At 46.8% G+C, this 18580-nt stretch overlaps 1 protein-coding gene across 17 annotated transcripts in view; it reads left to right on the top strand.

The window, feature by feature from the left end:
• KLHDC4 (kelch domain containing 4) overlaps positions 1-18580 on the top strand; it is a 69525-nt gene that overhangs the window by 11447 nt on the left and 39498 nt on the right. For 16 of the 17 annotated variants that reach the window (XM_060288510.1, XM_060288498.1, XM_060288508.1 and 13 more), the window contains exon 5: positions 1417-1553. In XM_060288510.1, the coding sequence (XP_060144493.1) occupies positions 1417-1553 (137 nt within the window). Of the gene's footprint in view, positions 1-106; positions 199-1416; positions 1554-18580 lie in introns of those variants that run through there. The other variant, XM_070044135.1, reaches the window with a different exon arrangement.

The following is an 18580-nucleotide window of genomic DNA, read 5'->3' as shown; positions in this document are numbered from 1 at the left end:
GTTAGCTCTTTCTTGGTGTTTATGGTCTTTGAGGAGGAGGTTAATACAGAGCCTTCAGATCACTGCCCATAATCCACCTTCGTGTCGTCCCCAGAGTTCTGCCTGTGATGGGACGTGGGAGACACACTCTGGTCACAGTCTTTTTTCTTGCCTGGAGTTTGACTTCATTTTTTAAGAATGGCTCTGAAAACTGATTATGTAAGTAATAAATATTCATTGTGGAAAAAAAACATGAAGATAATGAAAGCAGAGTAAGTCCATTGTCCATTCTTCCAGAACTCCTAATTTATATTTTCTGCATCTTTTCTCTGCACCTGTGATTCATATTTCTATGCATTTCATCTTAGTTGGACTGTACACGTACATACGTGTGTATACGTGTGTGCGCACACATATGCATGTGTACGTATACATACATATATTCTCCCTGTACTGTTCTTCCCAGTTAATGCATTATTTGTGGTGTTATCCTGGGACGTTCAGCAGCTTCTATAATAAGATATTTCAAAACTGCATTGTATTGCGTAGCGTGAAAGTACTACCTAAACTTCATTAAGCTCAAAAAAACGTGTTAGGTTTGGGCCTGAGCTAATCCTCATGTCTGGTTTAAAGATTTGAAGTGGTCAGTTTCTTGCTTCATAATTACTGGGGTTCTAGAGTCCTAGGAAGCTGGCTTGTCTCGATAGGTCAGTCCTGAGAGGATGCACAAGACTGAGTGAAAATGCGGGGGGGGGGCACATCACCCTAAGTGTGTCACCAGGACCCTCCAGTTAGTCCAGGACAGGAGCAGCATCGGTGATGGAGCTGCAGTTCTGCAGCGTTAAGCTTAATTAAGCGAAGGACCACACTGCAGTGCAAGCCCCAGGGTGCTCGGAGGGTGCCCGGGGCGGGCCTTCTGGGAACCACCATCTGACCGCCCACTGTGTGCTTGCCCGTGGCGGTTTGCGAGGGCAGGAGGCATTCACACGGGCTGCTTTGGAGCACCTGGTGTCCAGCTGCCCCCGATCCAGTTCCCCTGCCCCGGCCACACTGTGCCTGCTGCCGTTGGCACTGCATGTGAGCCCCTGGCCAGACGGCCCCTCGACGGGTTCCCGTCCCGCACCCCCTTGGTGTGAAGGACAGGCCCAGTTGCCTCCTTCGCTGTCTGGGCCCAGGGCTGGGGACTCTCGGGGCGGGCTGGCCCACCAATGGCTTGTGTGGCTCTGTCAGCCCAGGCGGTCCTGCCTGGTTCCCACGTGGCCTGTGAGTCCTGGGCCTTCAGCAGAACCACAGCAGGGCAGGATGCGAGAAGGACCTGACGGGGCAGGCATTTGAAGACGAGGTCAGGGCTTGGCACCGGGTGTTCTGGGGGAGGGGCTCCGGTTTTCCCCGAGAGCTGTATGGCTGTGCCCTGACCTGTCGCCATTCTCTCAACAGGCGGTGGTGGTGCCCCAGGGCGGCGGACAGCTGTGGATCTTTGGCGGGGAGTTTGCCTCTCCCGACGGAGAGCACTTCTACCACTACAGGGACCTCTGGGTCCTGCATTTGGCCACCAGGACGTGGGAGCAAGTCAGGTAAGGTGAGGAGCGTGACCCCTGGGCCCGCCCCTGCCCCGTGCCGGCGTCTGGGGTTCACAGTGACGGGGTCGGCTCTCGTAGGATAATTCCAGGCCTCCGAGGAGCGCGGTTGCCCCGCCTGGGAGACCAGTCTGGCTGGTGACCAAAGTGAGGGAGGAGCTTCCCCTTCGCGGAGCGGCCCGGCCCGGTGCCGGCTGCCTGAATCTGGCTTCGTGGAAGGCATTGCCAGGGTCTCTGGGACCAGCGCCGCATCTGGGCTCGTTTTCCTGGTGCTCCCTCCCCTCGTCAGCGTCAACACTGATCGTGTTTTCCTGCAGCTCTCCTGTCCGTTTATCGCCCCAGAGGCAGCTCTGGGTTTCATCTTGCCGCCCGTGGAGTGCCGTGTCACTGAGAGGACGTATCCGGCTAGGTCCGCTTGACATGGGAATAGTGGAGCGTGTAAGAGGAGGGACAGGGAAGCCTTTATGTCACTGTTGAATAAAGCAGGCTCGGCCATCGTTGGTGCTCGATTCCTGCTTCTGGCGGTGACATTGACGTGTGGTTGTCACGTTCACCCCTGCAGTCTCCATGGCCAGAGCCACACACCTGACTCTGTAGAGAGACGGACGGTGTGTCTGCCTATAAATTATGTACAAGAAGAAGCCTAGTAGCATGACGGACTGAAAGTGGAGGCAGTGGCTTTGCCCTCGTGGGGTGCACGCGTGGCTCTGGGGCATTAGTTCAGGCTCCTCGCCTCAGCGGAGTGGAATTCGGGGGGGGGGGTGCAGGGCTGCTGTCAGGTCCCGGGACTTGCATCCGAGGGAGGTCTCTGGAGGGTGTGCTCCGTGGTCCCCTGAGGGGCCTTTTAGGAGCCCGTGAACACCCGGCTGTGGCCTGCTCAGATCGGCTTCCAGCCTGGAGTGTTGGACTAACGTGTAAAGAGTTGACCGTGAGAGTGACTGGAAGGTGCTCGGAGATTCCCAAGCCCGCTCAGCTGCCGGGGAAGCTCTGGAGAGCAGTGCTAGTAAGGTGGGACCCGGGGTGAGCCTGGTGCGCTCTCCCGAGCGCCGCCTGCATCTGCTTGTCTTACTTGCTTTGGGAAAGGCGTGGCAACTGAGAACTTTTCATGTTAAAAATTGATTTCATTGTGTGTATGTTGAGACCTAGTCATTTTCATTTTCCCCATAATTTAAAGAGTGTTCAGGCCCAGAGCATGTGCCCTTTTTTGTCTTTCTTGCTTTGCTTCAGTTATTCTTTTTAAAATCCAGTTGTTATGTCTTTGTTCACTTCTGGCGAATCGGTTCTTGATGTTTTCGTTGCATTTTTGTCAGCTTTGGTAGCTTTTGCCTGTAGCGTGTGGGTGAGGGGCGGTGAACGGCCCCATGGGACCTGCGGCACCCGTGGGGCCTGGTGTTGGTGGTGGCAGCATGTTGTGGGCTGTCCCGCAGTGCCCTGCCGGGCTGTGCTGTGGCGCGTGCTTTCTCGCTTCTGTGACAGGTAGTGCAGGTGTTCGCTCCAGGGAAGCAGGGGGGCCCTAGTGCCGTGCAGTCAGTGCTCTTTGCAGAGCTCGCCGGGCCTGCTGTCCCGAGCCCCGCCTCACTGCGCGCCGTGAGCTGCGTCCCGGCGTCGTCGGCCTGGTTGCGCCTGCTCGGCACGCGAGGCCGCTGTCCTAAGTCAGAAGTCGTTCCTGATGAGCAGGTCTTTCATTACTCTTTTGCTGATTGTAATTAAAGTGGGAGAATTCCTAAAGGTATACTGGGGAACCTGCGAAATGCTAATGTGAAGGTGCAGAGACAGAACTGAGCTGCCTCTCTCGGCACCCCTGTTCTAGCCTGGATAGAGTGGTGTGGCAGGGAAAGGGTTAGGCGCTTTTTTTTTTTGTCTTTTTTGTCTGCAGCATCTTTTTTTTGAGCCTACCTTCTGGGCCGTCATCTCTGGTTCTCGGTGGGGAGATGGGCAGCCGAGCAGAGCTGTGCTGAGCTGTTCTCTTCAGTGGCCAGGGTGCGGCGGTGCATTTCACCAGAGCCCGTGGTCCCTGCGGGGCTGAAAGTTGGGGGACGGAGGGTCTGTCCCTGGCTTCTCCTCTTACCCTGTTTGCCGGGAGATTTTAAACGACCAGCTCAATTTCTCTGTTTCTGCTGCTCAGCCCAGTTCACTTACTGCTGCTTCACGTGCCTACGGTTCCCCGGTGCGTTGTGTTCGAGGCTGGCTCTGTTTTTAAGGCCCCTGGTGGGATGCAAGAAATTGGGAGCGGTGTGCAAGAGATACTGTGGGGTGACGACCTCCATTCCCCTTTGTCATCGTGGGCGCTGGGCTCGGTGCCTGGGACTGCGCACAGCCACAGCCCTTCCCCCGCCCTGCCCCAGCGTGTTCTGTGAGACCAGCGAGGAAGGTGTGCCCTGTGTGGCCCGTTCCTTGCTGTTACGGTGTCTGCAGCCACCGTTTGTGGGGAGCAAGCACGTCTCAGGGAAGGTTCCCTGAGTGAGTCACACACTGGAAGCCACAAGAGGGTGACTGTCTGACCATGGGAAATGTTAAGGTTTTTGTATCAGGAATGATGCCACCAGGAAAGTGTGGGAGTGGTGACAGGTTTACAGCGTGAAGCGAGCTCACGTTCAGAATAGAGACTTTGCGTAGAGAGTGAGCAGCAAGCGGCCGGACGTGAGAAGGCAGCACGAGTGGCTCCACGGAAGGCCGGGCTGCCAGGCGGCGAGGGCTGGGCAGGCAGGGGTCCCTCCCGCTGGCTGAAGTGTCGCCGGCAGCACCTGTGGTTCCAGCGTCCTGTTGCTTGCGCCTGCCCCTCGACCCCATGTGCACTGTTAGGAATATACCCTAAAGAAATGTTCCCTCTCATGTTGTACAAAAAAGCTTGTACAGAAACCTAAGATGCAGAGCAGCACGTGCCTGAGTGTGTGTGCATGCACGTGTGCCTGCAGACTGGGCCAGACAGCCGGTGCAGGCACACATGCGTGCACACACGCAGTCCAGAAGGGTCTGGATGTTTCCGGGTTTTCTTCTGATTCCTTAATCTTCTCTTCCCACCTATTCTAGTATTGCTCCATTTTAATCGCTATAGCTCTGTGGTTTATTTGGATAGCAGGAAGGTTTTTCTCATTTACTTAAAACATTTCTTTGTCATGCACTCATTTTTTTTTAATTTTTAAATTTTTTTAATATTTGGTCGCATTGGGTCTTTGTTGCTGCGTGCGCGCTTTCTCTAGTTGTGGCGAGCGGGGGCTACTCTTCGTTGAGGTGCATGGGCTTCTCATTGCAGTGGTTTCTCTTGTTGTGGAGCACGGGCTCTAGGTGCGCGGGCTTCAGTAGTTGTGGTGCGCAGCCTCAGTCGTTGTGGCTCATGGGCTCAGTAGTTGTGGCTCACGGGCTCTAGAGCGCAGGCTCAGTAGTTGTGCATGGGCTTAGTTGCTCCACGGCGTGTGGGATCTTCCTGGACCAGGGCTGGAACCTGTGTCCCCTGCATTTGCAGGTGGGTTCTTAACCACTGTGCCACCAGGGAAGCCCCACTTATTGTTTTTCATAAGAGCTTCAGAATGTTCAAGTTCTGTTTTATAAACGTTCCAAGGGGATTTCGATTGGATCATAGTTTGTCGATTTCTCCTAGGGAGAATTGACATCTGTCTAATCCTTAGCTTTCCCAGTCGGGAACATTTCACTTCTCTCCTCTTAGGAGTCTCAGTTAGGTTTATTTTTTATTCTCCAGAAACATTTAAACCGGCCCAGAGGTAGAGTTTCAAAGTCAGAGGGCATGTGTTCCTGGAGCCTTGTCGCCGGGTCTGACTTTCTCCCCAGGCCCTGTGGGCACAGCTGTCTGCAGTGCACAGGTGTTTTGTCTGGGGCAGTTCTTACTTGTTCTCAGGGACCACCCTCGCTTCACAGTGTAGCACATGCTTAGTCCGCGGGGTGGCTGCCCTGTCTGCACTTTGGAGGGGGTGTCTTAACTTCCACGGTTTCACAGCAGGAGTCGGTGGTGGAGTGGCTGGGCGACTTGTCAGCCTGGGGAGATGGCTCAGAGCGGAGAGGATACCTCTCTGGGTGATTCTTGGTCTTCCGTGCACCGATCAGCACCTAGGGAGCTCTGAAAGTGCGTGTTCCTGTCCTCGGCCCCCTAAACATCAGGTCTGATTCAGAGCCGCTTTAAAATGGGGCTCAGGAGTCTGCATCTGACAGTAACCCCTCCCCACCCCCCTTAGTGACCTTGATCCAGGCGGCCCTGGATCACAGCTGGAGGCCTCGCCTACTGGCGCATCTCATGCATATTTTGAGCACTGTTCACTAATGTGAAAGCGTCGGCTGCCTTTTCAGAAGTAAGAGACTCATGTAAAATGCGTCTTAGATCCTTAACAATGAAAAACGGCGTGGGTATTGCTTTTGTAATTTACTACTTATTCCACAATGAAAGCGTCGCCCCACCGTTGTTTGGCAGGGCTGTGCATGCTTAATTGACGAGGCCCGGTGTAGCGGCGGAAGCAGGCCGACTAATTACTGAAGTTGGTCTATCGATCCCGGGGGCTGGGTTACAGCACGTGGGGTTTTGCCTTGGAGCTGCCGGCACTCGGAACTGGGCTTGGTTATTAATAGGCAGACACAATGGCTGCTGTCTCCTCTGTAATTTTTTCTTACCTAAAAGAAAAGGGAAGGCGCTTCAGCCAAAATGAAGGCTGATTTTGCTATTTCTGGGGAAGATCACTGAGTCTGGGGGAATCCACACGGTGTGAGCTCAAATCATGGGAAAAGTGCAGGAAGAGGTCACTGTGAACCGAACTTATTCAGTCTCCAGGACTTGGCCCGGCACTCTGCATTCTTTTTGCCATGCTGCACGGCTTGCGGGATCTTAGCTCCCTGGCCAGGTTTTGAACCCTCACCCTTGGCAGTGAGAGCACCGAGTCCTAACCAGGGAATTCTGTGCATTCATTTTTTAGGAAACATTCTTCACTCCCGTGGGGGAAGTTTTATGTTTGGGGAGACTGAGACCAAGAAAAGGTTATGTAACAGTAAAGGCCGGCAGAGGCAGAGTTAAATCAGTATGTGGTATGTGTAGTCCCTTTGTGGGCTTTTAAGCAGGTTTTTCTCGTGGGAGGGCAGGGTGATTGATTCCCAGGCATCCGCTTTGTCTTTCAATTTTGCCCTTCTCGGGTTTCATCTGTAGCGCATTTCCAAGGAGCAGACCCTTAGGAGTCTGTATTGTCTTCCTTTATGCACGTTCTCCATTCTTGCAACATTTAATTGACATCATAACAGTTTGAAAATGAGAGGAAAGGTCGTAGTGTTACTAACATCAAGAAGACCAGAGCTTAAATGTCAGCACAGCCTCCTGGTTTACATTGGACGAGTGTGACCAACTTTAACAGATGTTTAGAGATTCCCTGCAGTGTCTGTCTTCGGTGGGATGTGCCTGCACAACTGACGTGATTTAAAAAAAAAAACAAAGGCCTGATTTGGTAACACAGATTCTGTGTACTAATCGTGTTTTTATTTTTATACCATACACAGCCTCTCCCCCCGTTCCCCGCTGCATCTCCTCCAGGAGGTCGGGGAGGAGAGTGGACTGTGCTTAGGTGTATGTGCACCTGTGTGAGTCTGAGGGCAGTTCGACACCAAAGGCAGGACTCAGCATTTGCCTGCCTGCTCAGTCTCTCACAGCGCAGACTCCGCTATGGTAGGGTTATTATTATATAAACACTCCATAAATGGTTTCGTTACTAATAGTAATAGTTAAAGTAGAAGGGCACAGTTTGATAGGCTGCCTGGATTCTAGAGACTGCTACTAGTTGTTCTGTGCAATGTGAGTAAACACTTACTAAGTCCCAAATTTGTTGTCTGGTGGTACTTGGAAAAGCGGCGCTGAATTCTGAAGGTGCCCGGTTTGATGAAGGGAGAGATGCTCTCGCCTGCGTTTCCTGCTCTCCACGTCGGAACCATTCTTGGAGGAGGGCCCTTTCCTTTTCTGAGGATGGGCCACTAGACTGAGTGCCCCATCAGGTCGGCCTGTGTGGCCCTGAATCTCTGGGATGGTGAGAGGAATTTTTCCTTTGCTCAGTAAATATCTCGGGAACAGCATGGTACTATGGTGTATCTTTTGTAAGGTGTAAACTTTCAGATAACTCAGGGAAGCATTTGCATACTGAGTGCTTAACACTCTGTTTGTACCCGAAGCCCATGGAGCTATTGGACGCGTGTGCGTCTTCTGTAAATGTCACCACAGCAGCTGGCTGGAAGGGGCCTGGGTGATGCTGAGTGGCAGTGTGCCCTACCGCAGCGCTGCTCTGCACGCAGTCAGATGCGCTGGAAGCGCTCACTCCCACGACAGTACACATATGTATTTTTGCGCTGCTTATAGAGCTGGCTGAGTAGGACATGTTAATTTTTTAAGACTCCATATTTAGGAGTGACGGCAGTTGAAAAGTGCCTGTTGGAGATTCAAATATAAACAGGCTTTTTTGGGTGGCTTTATTTTCTAAAGGGGTATATGGAGTCTTTTTTTAGAAAACATTTCCCTTTTTGGTTACAAAACACAGTGGTACTTGGCTGCTGCCACAGAAAGTTAATTGAGTCCTTAATGCCTGGCTCACCAAAGGACAGAACACCCATCAGATTTGTGGCCAGAGGCTGCAGGAGGCCCTAACCTGGCCATCTCGGCTCTGGGGAGTCATCTAGAGATCACTTGGCTCGCTGGTGCTGTTTCCATAGGTCACTGGGCCATTCCATTCACGGTTACTGGAGTAACATTGGGAGTGTTTTGGGCTCTCCTGTGTACATTTTTGAAGTAGAATTGGAAGCAAACCTATTAGTTTTTGAAAGAAAACCTGTATCCCAGGTTGTACTTGTAAAGTACTGTAACAGTTTCTCAGAAGGGGGTTCGTTGCTTGCCCGGCACGGTGGTGGTCTTCTCGTTGCCCTTCTCTGTTGTGCAGCTGTACACTGTGGCTTGTCTCCTCGGCACCTGGTCCCGGGACATGGAAAAGTCGTGCCAGCCGCTTCAGCCTGCGGAGTGCGGCCAGCTCCGAGGAGAGCGCTGCTCTCACCGTGCAGAGTGCACAGGCAGGGTCAGTGCCCAGTGATGGCGTGAACCTGCGGTGGTGATGTCGTGGCGCGGTGCAGACCCTCCTGAACCTTGTCCGTCTGGGATTTTTATCATGAATTTGGAAAGAAAACATGCTTACTAGATTTGTGGGTGATAAACAGCTAGGAAAAGACTTCCCGGTGGCACAGTGGTTAAGAATCCACCTGCCAAGGCAGGGGACGCGGGTTCGATCCCTGGTCTGGGAAGATCCCACATGCTGTGGAGCAACTAAGCCCGTGCGCCACAGCTACTGAAGCCCGTGTGCCTAGAGCCCGTGCGCCTAGAGCCCGTGCTCTGCAACAAGAGAAGCCACCGCAATGAGAAGAAGCACGTGTCCCACAAGGAAGAGTAGCCCCCGCTCACCGCAACTAGAGAAAGCCTGCGCGCAGCAATGAAGACCCAAGGCAGCCAAAAGAATTTAAAAAATAAATAATAAATAAATTCAAAAAAAAAACAAAACTAGGAAGAAAAGCAAATAAATTGGTTGGCAGTTCAGCATCCAAAATTCTCTTTGTGGAGCAGATCTAGCAAGATGAAATTGAAGTGGGGTAAGTTTTCCTTGTAGGTTGCATATAAATGTAGCATTTAAAGAAGCTGCCCTTGCTAGTAGAAGAGAAGTATTTAGTAAGTTGAAACGCCGGTAGTCATCTACATATGGTGAGGCTACTCCAAGACTGATGCTTAAAGATGAGATTAGCAGGATGTAGTCTTCAGGAATAGGAACTGGTGATTTTTGGTTGACTTTCCATGGATGAGTACCATGGTTGGTTTGAATGACACATTAAAAGGGAAGTTAATAAGCTGAGGGCATTAGGGGAGAGAGACTAGGATGTTTAAGCATTTCAAGAAAGGTGAGAAGAATGGAATTTTTTCTAGGTTGGAATAAGGGAAGATCCTGGAGGTCCTCACAGCAGTGTGTGATGAAATGTTCATCTGAGATTTGCTGGTGGGGAGACGCTGGGTTGGGCAGCTCAGGCCTCTCTTTCCTTTTGAGAGTCTTTGTGTTGTATTTCTTTTAGGGCACCTGGTTTGGGGAAAGCGTTGTGGAATAAATGGAGAATAATGCCTTGTACAGAGAAGTACTGGACTGGGCAGCTCAGGTTGTAACCATCTTCTGCAGCCTTGACGTCATGGTTGGATTGTGTAGGTGGGAGAGCCAGATTGAGATAGCACCAGCGCAAAACAAGGTGGGCAGGGGTACCTGGTGAGTGTGCCCGGGTGACCACGTCAGCTCTTTTTACATCAGGCTGTTTCCTTACTGTTGAGTTTTAAGAGTTGTTTGTGTATGTTGGATAATAGTCCTTTATCAGATGTGTTTTTTGCAAATATTTTCTCCCAGACTGTGACTTTTAATTCTCTTGACGCTATCTTCTGCAGAGCAGAAGTTTTACATTTATAGGTCCAGCTTATCTATCAGTTACTTTACACGTAGGCCTGTGATCCATTTTGAGTATGTTTTGCGAAAGGTCTGTGGTCAGGTTCATTCTTTTGCGCGTGGATGTTCAGTTGTTGCAGCGCCATTTGTTGAAGAGACTGTCTTTGCTCCGTTGTATTGCCTTTGCTCTTTTGTCAGAGATCAGTTGACTATATTTATGGAACTCTGTTTCTGGGCTGTCTATTCTCTTCCATTGATCTCCCTGTTTACTCGTTCAACACCACACTGTCATGATTACTGTAGCTTTATAGTAAGTCTTGAAGTCAGGTAACATCAGTCCTCCAACTTTGTTCTTCAAGATCGTGTTGACTATTCTGTGTCTTTTGGCTTTCCATATAAACTTTAGAATTCGTGTGTTGATATCCATGAAATAATTTACTGGGATTTTGATTGGGACTGTTGAATCTATAGATCAAGTTGGGAAGTACTGACACCTTGACAATACTGAGTCTTCTTATCCATGAACGTGGAATGTCCCTCCATTTACTTAGTTCTTCTTTGGTTTTCTTCATCAGAATTTTGCAGTTTTCCCCATATAGATTTTATATATATTTTGTTAGGTTCGTACCTAAGTATTTCATGTTGTAGTGCTAATGTAAACAATACTGCTTTTAATTTCAAATTTCACTTGTTCATTGCTGGTTTATAGGAAAGCAATTGACTTTTGCATATTAACTTTGTTGCCTACAACCTTGCTATAAATGCTTACTAGTTCCAGAAGTTTTCCTGTCAATTCTTAAGTATTTTCCACATAGATGATCATGTCATTTGTGAACAAAGAGAGTTTTTATGTTCCCAATGTGTATACATTTTATTTCCATTTCTTGCCGTATTGTGTTAGCAAGAGCTTTTCAGTACGAAGTTGAAAAGGAGTGGTGAGAGAGAATATCCTTACCATGTACCTGCTGTTAGTGGGAAAGCCTCAAGTTTCTCATCATTAAGTATGACTTTAGCTGTAGTTTTTTTGGTAGATCTTTATCAACTTGGAAAAGTTCCCCTTTATTCCAAGTTTACTGAGAGTTTTTATCATGAATGGATATTAGATTTTGTCAAATGCTTTTTTTCAGCTGTTGATATGAGCATGTGATGTTTCATTTGTAGTCTGTCAGATGTGATGGCTTATATTGACTTTCAAACCTTGAACCAGCCCTGCATACCCGGGATAAATTCCACCTGGCCATAGTGTATACTTCTTTTTATATTTTTTGGATTCAGTTTGCTAATATTTTGTCGAGGATTTTTGCATTTATGTTCACAAGAGATATTGGCCTATAGTTTTCTTATAATGTCTTTGTTTGGTTTTGTCATTAGGGTAATGCTGGATAGAGGATAGAAGCTCTCCTCAGAGAGATTGTAGAGGATTAGTATAATTTCTTCCTTAAATGTTTGGTAGATTTCACCAGTGAACCCTTTTGGGCCTTGTGGCTTTCTGTTTTGGAAAGTTATTAATTATTGATTACTTTTACTTAATAGATATAGGTCTATTCAGATTGTTTATTTCTTGTGTGGGTTTTGACACACAATTGTTTGAAGGAGGTCCAATTGTTTGAAGTAGGTCCATTTCATGCAGGCTATCCAATTTGTGGGCATAGAATTGTTCACAGTATTCCTTTATTTTCATTTTCATTTCCATGTGATCTATAGTGATGTCCCCTCTTCCATTTCTTTTTTTTTATAAATTTATAAATTAATTAATTTATGGTTGCGTTGGGTCTTTGTTTTTGGTTTTTTTTTGCGGTACATGGGCCTCTCACTGTCGTGGCCTCTCCCGTTGCGGAGCACAGGCTCCGGACGCGCAGGCTCAGCGGCCATGGCTCACGGGCCCAGCCGCTCCGTGACATGTGGGATCTTCCCGGACCGGGGCACGAACCGGTGCCCCGTGCATCGGCAGGCGGACTCTCAACCACTGCACCACCAGGGAAGCCTTTTTTTTTTCATTTATTAAATTTATTTATTTTTTGGCTGTGTTGGGTCTTCATTGTTGCACGCGGGCTTTCTCTAGTTGCAGCAAGTGGCCGTGCGTGGGCTTCTCATTGTGGTGGCTTCTCTTGTTGTGGAGCATGGGCTCTAGGCACACGGGCTTCAGTAGTTGTGGCATGTGGGCTCAGTAGTTGTGGCACACGGGCTGTAGAGCACAGGCTCAGTAGTTGTGGCACATGGGCTTAGTTCCTCCGTGGCATGTAGAATCTTCCTGGACCAGGGCTCGAACCCATGTCCCCTGCCTGGGCAGGCGGATTCATAACCACTGCGCCACCAAGGAAGCCCTCATTTCTGATATTAGTGCTTTGTATCCTGTCCCTTTTTTTCTTAACTTGGCTAGGGATTTATTGATTTTATCCATCTTTTCAAAGAACCAGCTTTTCGTTTTGTTCATTTTTTCTCTATTCATTTCCTGTTTTCAATTTCATTAATTTCTTTTTTTTAAATTTCTTTTTTTTCTTCTTCTGCTTCCTTTGGGTTTAATTTCCTCTTCTTTCTCTAGTTTCCTAAGGTGGAAACTTAGATTATTGATTTTAGATCTTCTTATATGTGCATTCAACCCTATAAGTTTCCCTTAAGCACTGCTATCACGGCATCCCACAAATTTTGGTAAGTTGTCTTTTCATTTCCATCTGACTTAAAATATTTAATAATTTCCCTTGATAATTATTCTTTGGCCCATGTGTTATTTAGAAGTGTGTTGTTTAATTTCTACCTTTTTTGGGATTTTCCAGTTATTTTTTTCGTTACTGATTTCTAGTTTAATTCTATCATGGTCTAAGAGTAGACTTTATATGATTTCTATACTTTTAATGTCGTTACAATGTGTTTTATGGCCCAGAATGGAGTCTGACTTGGTGAATGATCTTTTTTGAGCTTGAGAAAAATGTGTGTTCTGCTGTTGCTGGACGAAGTAGTCTGTAGATGTCAATTTTATCCACTTGATTGATGGTTGTTGAGTTCAGGCATATCCTTATTGATTTCTGCTTGCTGTATCTTATCTGTCCATTTTTGAGAGGGCGGCATTGAATTCTCTAGCAATGATAATGGATTCATCTGTTTTTCCTTGCACTTCGGTTAGTTTTTGCCTCACGTAGTTTGACATTCTGTTCTTAGGTGCATACCTGTTAAAAATTGTTATGTATTCTTAGAGAATTGACTCCTTTATTGTTATGTAATGCCCCTTTTATCCCTGACACCTTTCCTTGCTTTGAAGTCGGCCCCATCTGAAATTAATATAGCTACTGTTACTTTCCTTTGATCATTGTTAGCATGGTATATCTTTCTTCATCCATTTCCTTTTTTAAAAAAATTATTTATTTTAATTTATTTATTTTTGGCTGCATTGGGTCTTTGTTGCTGTGTGCAGGCTTCCTCTAGTTGTGGCAAGTGGGGGTTGCTCAGTAGCTGTGGCTCACGGGCTTAGCTGCTCTGCAGCATGTGGGATCTTCCCAGACCAGGGCTTGAACCCGTGTCCCCTGTATTGGCAGGTGGACTCTTTACCACTGTGCCACCAGGGAAGTCCCCATTCCATTTACTTTTAATCCATATATGTCTTTATGGTTAAAGTGTGTTTCTTGTAGATAACACGTAATTGGGTCTTGTGTTTTGATCCACTCCGATAGTCTCTGTGTTTTAATTGGTGCATTTAAACCATTGACATTCAAAGTGATTACTGATATAGTATCTACCATGTTTGTTATAGTTTTCCGTTTGTTGCCCTTGTTATTTGTTCCTGTTTTTATCCTCCACTCTTTTTTCTGCCTTTTATGGTCTTAATAGAGCATTTTATAATTCCATTTTTTTCTCCTTTCTTAGCATATCAGTTATACTTCTTTTTTTACTTTTTTAAGTGGTTGCCGTATAGTTTGCAGTATACATTTATAACTAATCCAAGTCCACTTTCAAATAACACTATACCACTTCACAGGTGGTGTGAGTACCTTGTAAGAACAAGATAATCCTGATTTCTTTTTCCAATCCCTTGTATCATTGTGTCATTCATTTCACTTATATGTACACATATGTGAGTATGTATACACACACAAATATATATTCCTTAGAGGCATACACATATATACACACACACTCACGCACACAGGCACAAAAGCAAACATAACTGAATACACTGTTGCCATTATTATTTTAAACAAACTGTTACCTGTATGATCAGTTAAGTTTCTGACCTATATTGTTTTCCTTTTCTCTGAAGAACTTCCTTAAACATTTCTTGTAAGGCAGGTCTACTGGCAACAAATTCTCTCAATTTTTATTTGTCTCATAAAGGCTTTATTTCTCCTTCACTTTTGACGGATACTCTCATAGAGTACAGAATTCTAGGTGATGGGGTTTTTTCTCTCAGCACTTTAAATATTTCCAGTCTCTTCCTGCTTGCGTGGATTCTGGGGAGTAGCTGGATGTAATTGTTATCTGTGTTCCTCTGTAGGTGAGGTGTTTTTTCCCTTGGTTTCTTTCAGGATACTTTCTTTATCTTTGATTTTCTGTAATTTAAAAATGATATATATACCAAGGTGTAGTTTTTGGCATTTATCCTGCTTGGCATCCTCTGAGCTTCCTGGGTCTGTAGTTTGGTGTCTGAATTTAACTTGGGGAAATTCTCAGTAAGTGTTACTTCAAATATTTCTTCTGTTCCTTGCTCTCTTCTCCTTTTAATAGTCCCATTACATGTACATTACACCTTGTGTAGTTGTCCCACAGCCCTTATATATTCTGTTCTTTTTTTCCGCCCAGTCTCTTTCTCCTTGCTTCTTGGTTTTCAGGAATTCTATTGAGATATCCTCTAGCTCGGTGATTCTTTCCTCAGCTGTGTCCAGTCTAACTACAAGCCCATCAAAGGCATTCTTCATTTCTGTCACTGTGGTTTTCATGTCTAGGCTTTCTTTTTGGTTCTTCCTTAGGACTTCCATCTCCGCTTACATTGCCCATGTGTCCCCGCATGCTGTCTGCTTTGTCCATTTGAACCCTTAGCATATTAAACTTAGTTTCAAATTTCTGGTCTGAGAATTCCAGCATTCCTGCCATGTCTGGTTCTGACACTTGTCTCTTCAAATTGTGTTTTTTGCCTTTAGTATGCCTTGTAATTTTTTCTCAACTGCCGGACATGATGTATCTGTTAAAGGAACTGCTGTAAATAGGTCGCTGGGGATGAGGGGGGACTGGAAGCGTTCGCTTGTTCTTTGATTGGGTTTAGGTCTTCTAGTGAAGCCTGTGCCTCTGGACCATGAACTTCTCCAGTGTTTCTCAGTTTTTTCCATCCCTTTAGGTGAGACAGGCTGCCTGGAGTGGGCTGGAGTTGGGTATTTCTCTTCCTCCAGGTCATTTTGGCCCTGATAATACACAGCAGCTTAGATTGTGGTTAACTAGTTTCCCTCGAGGGCCGGCCTCGTTAAGAACAGGGCTCTGTTGTCTCTCAAAGTGGTTCCTTTTCCTCTCCCCCTGCCAGAGGCTCGAGGGGGGTTTTCTCTGATATTTACTGTGGGACTTTGGTCGAGCCCCTGGCGGTACATCTTACAATATTGTGGGTACCCTGGTGATGAGGTCCACCTGGGGCTTCCCACGCTCAGAGTTGTCTGCACTGGGCCTCCAGCTGAGCTAGGGTTTCTACCTGGTTTCTACCCCAGCACTGGTTCCTTCCGGGGTTTCTGCTTGTGTATGTCCCCCCTGCCACGAGCACAACTCTGTGTCACTGCCCGTCTCTCCAGTCTGTGGGCAGCAGTGTTCCCTGTGTCCTCACCTCTCTTACAGATCAAGAACTGTGGATTTTTCAGTCTGTTTAGCTTTTTATAGGACGGGGTAGCAACTTCCAGGCTCCTTATATGCTGAACCAGAAGCTGGGACGTCCCTTTTCCTGTTTTTTTATTGCTGTGTATTTTTATATCCATTTTATTGAGATACAGTTACATTCTATAAAATGTATACCTTTTATGTGTACAGTTAGCTGAATTTCAGCAACTATATATACCTGTGTAGCCACCCCCATACCTGAAACAGAACATTCCATCACCCTGCAAAGTTCCTTTCTGCCCCTTTGCAGTCAGTTCCCTCCTAAGCTTGGGCCCCAGGCAGCTGCTGTCACCAGGGATTCCTTTTGCCTTTTTATAATCTCATACAAGTGGAATCACCCAGTCCACGCTCCTCCATCTCCCTGCTTCCCTCGTCTGTGGTGTATTTGAGACCGTCCACGTCGTGGTGTGTGTCAGTAGGTGGCTCCTTTCCATGGCAGACGCGTGTTGTCTGATGAACACACCACACCTTGTGTATCTGTGTACTCGGAGCACTTTCCACCGCTTCCAGCCTTGGACAGCCGTTGGTAAGACTTCTCTGAACACGTGGAGGTGTCTGTGAACCTGTGCTCTCATTTCTCTTGAGTAAATGTCTGGTGTCACATCGCTAGGTTGTGCGCTGAGTCTCTGTGTGGCAGTTGTGAGGAGCTGTTGTCCCGTTCTCACCCTCCCCACAGCTCCAGCGCTTCCTGGCCTCACAGCTCTGGGTGCCCTCTCTTGTCTCAGGCCCCCCGGGGGGTGCAGGGAGGAGCTCACTTCTGGTATTAAACAGCTGACATCTAATGGCCTTGACCACCTTTCATATTTTTGTTAGTCGTCTGTATGTCTATACATAATTTTTCTATCTTTTGTGAATTTTGTTTTCATATCTTTTGTGAACTTTCTGTTCAGATCTTTTGTCTGTGGTTTTTTTTTTTTTTTTTTTTTAATGCGGTACGCAGGCCTCTCACCGCCGCGGCCTCTCCCGCCGCGGAGCACAGGCTCCGGACGCACAGGCCCAGCGGCCATGGCTCACGGGCCCAGCCGCTCTGCGGCATGTGGGATCTTCCCGGACCGGGGCACGAACCCGCGTCCCCTGCATCGGCAGGCGGACCCCCAACCACTGCGCCACCAGGGAAGCCCTTGCCTGTGTTTTTATTGGGTTGTTTATCTTACTGATAAGATAGTAAGGGTTCTTTATATATTCTGGATACAGGTCAGTTGCAGATGTATATTTGCAGATACTTCTCCCAGTCCATCACTTGCCTTTTTATTTTTTAATGGTTTATTTTGAAGAGCTGAAGATGTTTATTTGGATGGAGTCCAGTTTGTTAGCTTCTATCTATATCTATGCCAAGGTCATAGAGATTTTCTCCTGTTTTATTCTAGAGTTTATAATAGTTAGTTATACTCAGGATGGTTTTGGTAGCTTGTGGTCAAATTTGATGGTACCCAGTAAGTGCTTACAGAATAAATTGGTGTAAAAAGTGGTTCTTTTTTATTTTTAATTTTTCTTTTATAGTGGAGTATAGTTGATTTACAGTGCTGTGTTAGTTTCAGGTGTCCAGCTAAGTGATTCAGTTATACATATATCCATTCTTTTTCAGATTCTTTTCCTGTATAGGTTATTACAGAATATTGAGTAGAGTTTCCTGTGCTATGCAGTAGGTCCTTGTTGATTATGTATTTTACATATAGTAGTGTGTATATGTTAATTGCAAACTCCTAATTTATCCCTCCCCCCTCCACGTTTCCCCTTTGTAACCATCACTTTTTTTTGAAGTCTGTGAGTGTTTCTGCTTCGTAGATAAGTTCATTTGTATTATTATTTTATTTTTAGATTCCACATATAAGTGGTATCATATGATATTTGTCTTTGTCTGACTTACTTAGTATGATAATTTCTAGGTCCATCCATGTTGCTGCAACTGACATTATTTTATTCTTTTTTTATGGCTGAGTAATATTCCATTGTATATACATACCACATCTTCTTTATCTATTTCTCTGTCAGTGGATTTTTAGGTTGCTTCCATGTCTTGGGTATTGTAAATAGAGCTGCAGTGAACGCTGGGGTGCATGTATCTTTTTGAATTATTGTTTTCTCTGGATATATGCCCAGGAGTGGGATTGCTGGGTCATATGGTAGCTCTATTTTTAGTTATTTGATGAACTTCCATACTGTTCTCCATAGTGGCTGCACCAATTTACATTCTCACCAACAGTGTAGGAGGGTTCCCTTTTCCCCACACCCTCTCCAGCATTCATTCTTTGTAGATATTTTGAGGATGGCTGTCTGGCAGGTGTGAGGTGTACCTCACTGTAGTTTTGATTTTCATTTCTCTAGTAATTAATGATGTTGAGCATCTTTTCATGTGCTTTTTGGCCATCTGTTTCTCTTCTTTGGAGAAATGTCTGTTTAGGTCTTCTGCCCTTTTTTTTTTTTTTTTTTTTTGCAGTACGTGGGCCTCTCACTGTTTTGGCCCCTGCTGTTGCGGAGCGCAGGCTCTGGACGCGCAGGCTTAGTGGCCATGGCTCACGGGCCCAGCCGCTCCGCGGCATGTGGGATCTTCCGGACCGGGGCAAACCCGTGTCCCCTGCATCGGCAGGTGGACTCTCAACCACTGCGCCACCAGGGAAGCCCCTTCTGCCCATTTTTTGATTGGGTTGTTTGGGGTTTTTTTGATATTAAGCTGCATGAGCTGTGTATATATTTTGGAGATTAATCCCTTGTCAGTCACTTCATTTGCAAATATTTTCTCCCATTCTG

This window comes from Globicephala melas, chromosome 19, assembly GCF_963455315.2.
Source record: "Globicephala melas chromosome 19, mGloMel1.2, whole genome shotgun sequence".
Classification (NCBI taxonomy): domain Eukaryota; kingdom Metazoa; phylum Chordata; class Mammalia; order Artiodactyla; family Delphinidae; genus Globicephala; species Globicephala melas.
The sequence above is the reverse complement of the archived record's forward strand: the minus strand, read 5'-3'. Positions and strand labels throughout refer to the sequence as shown.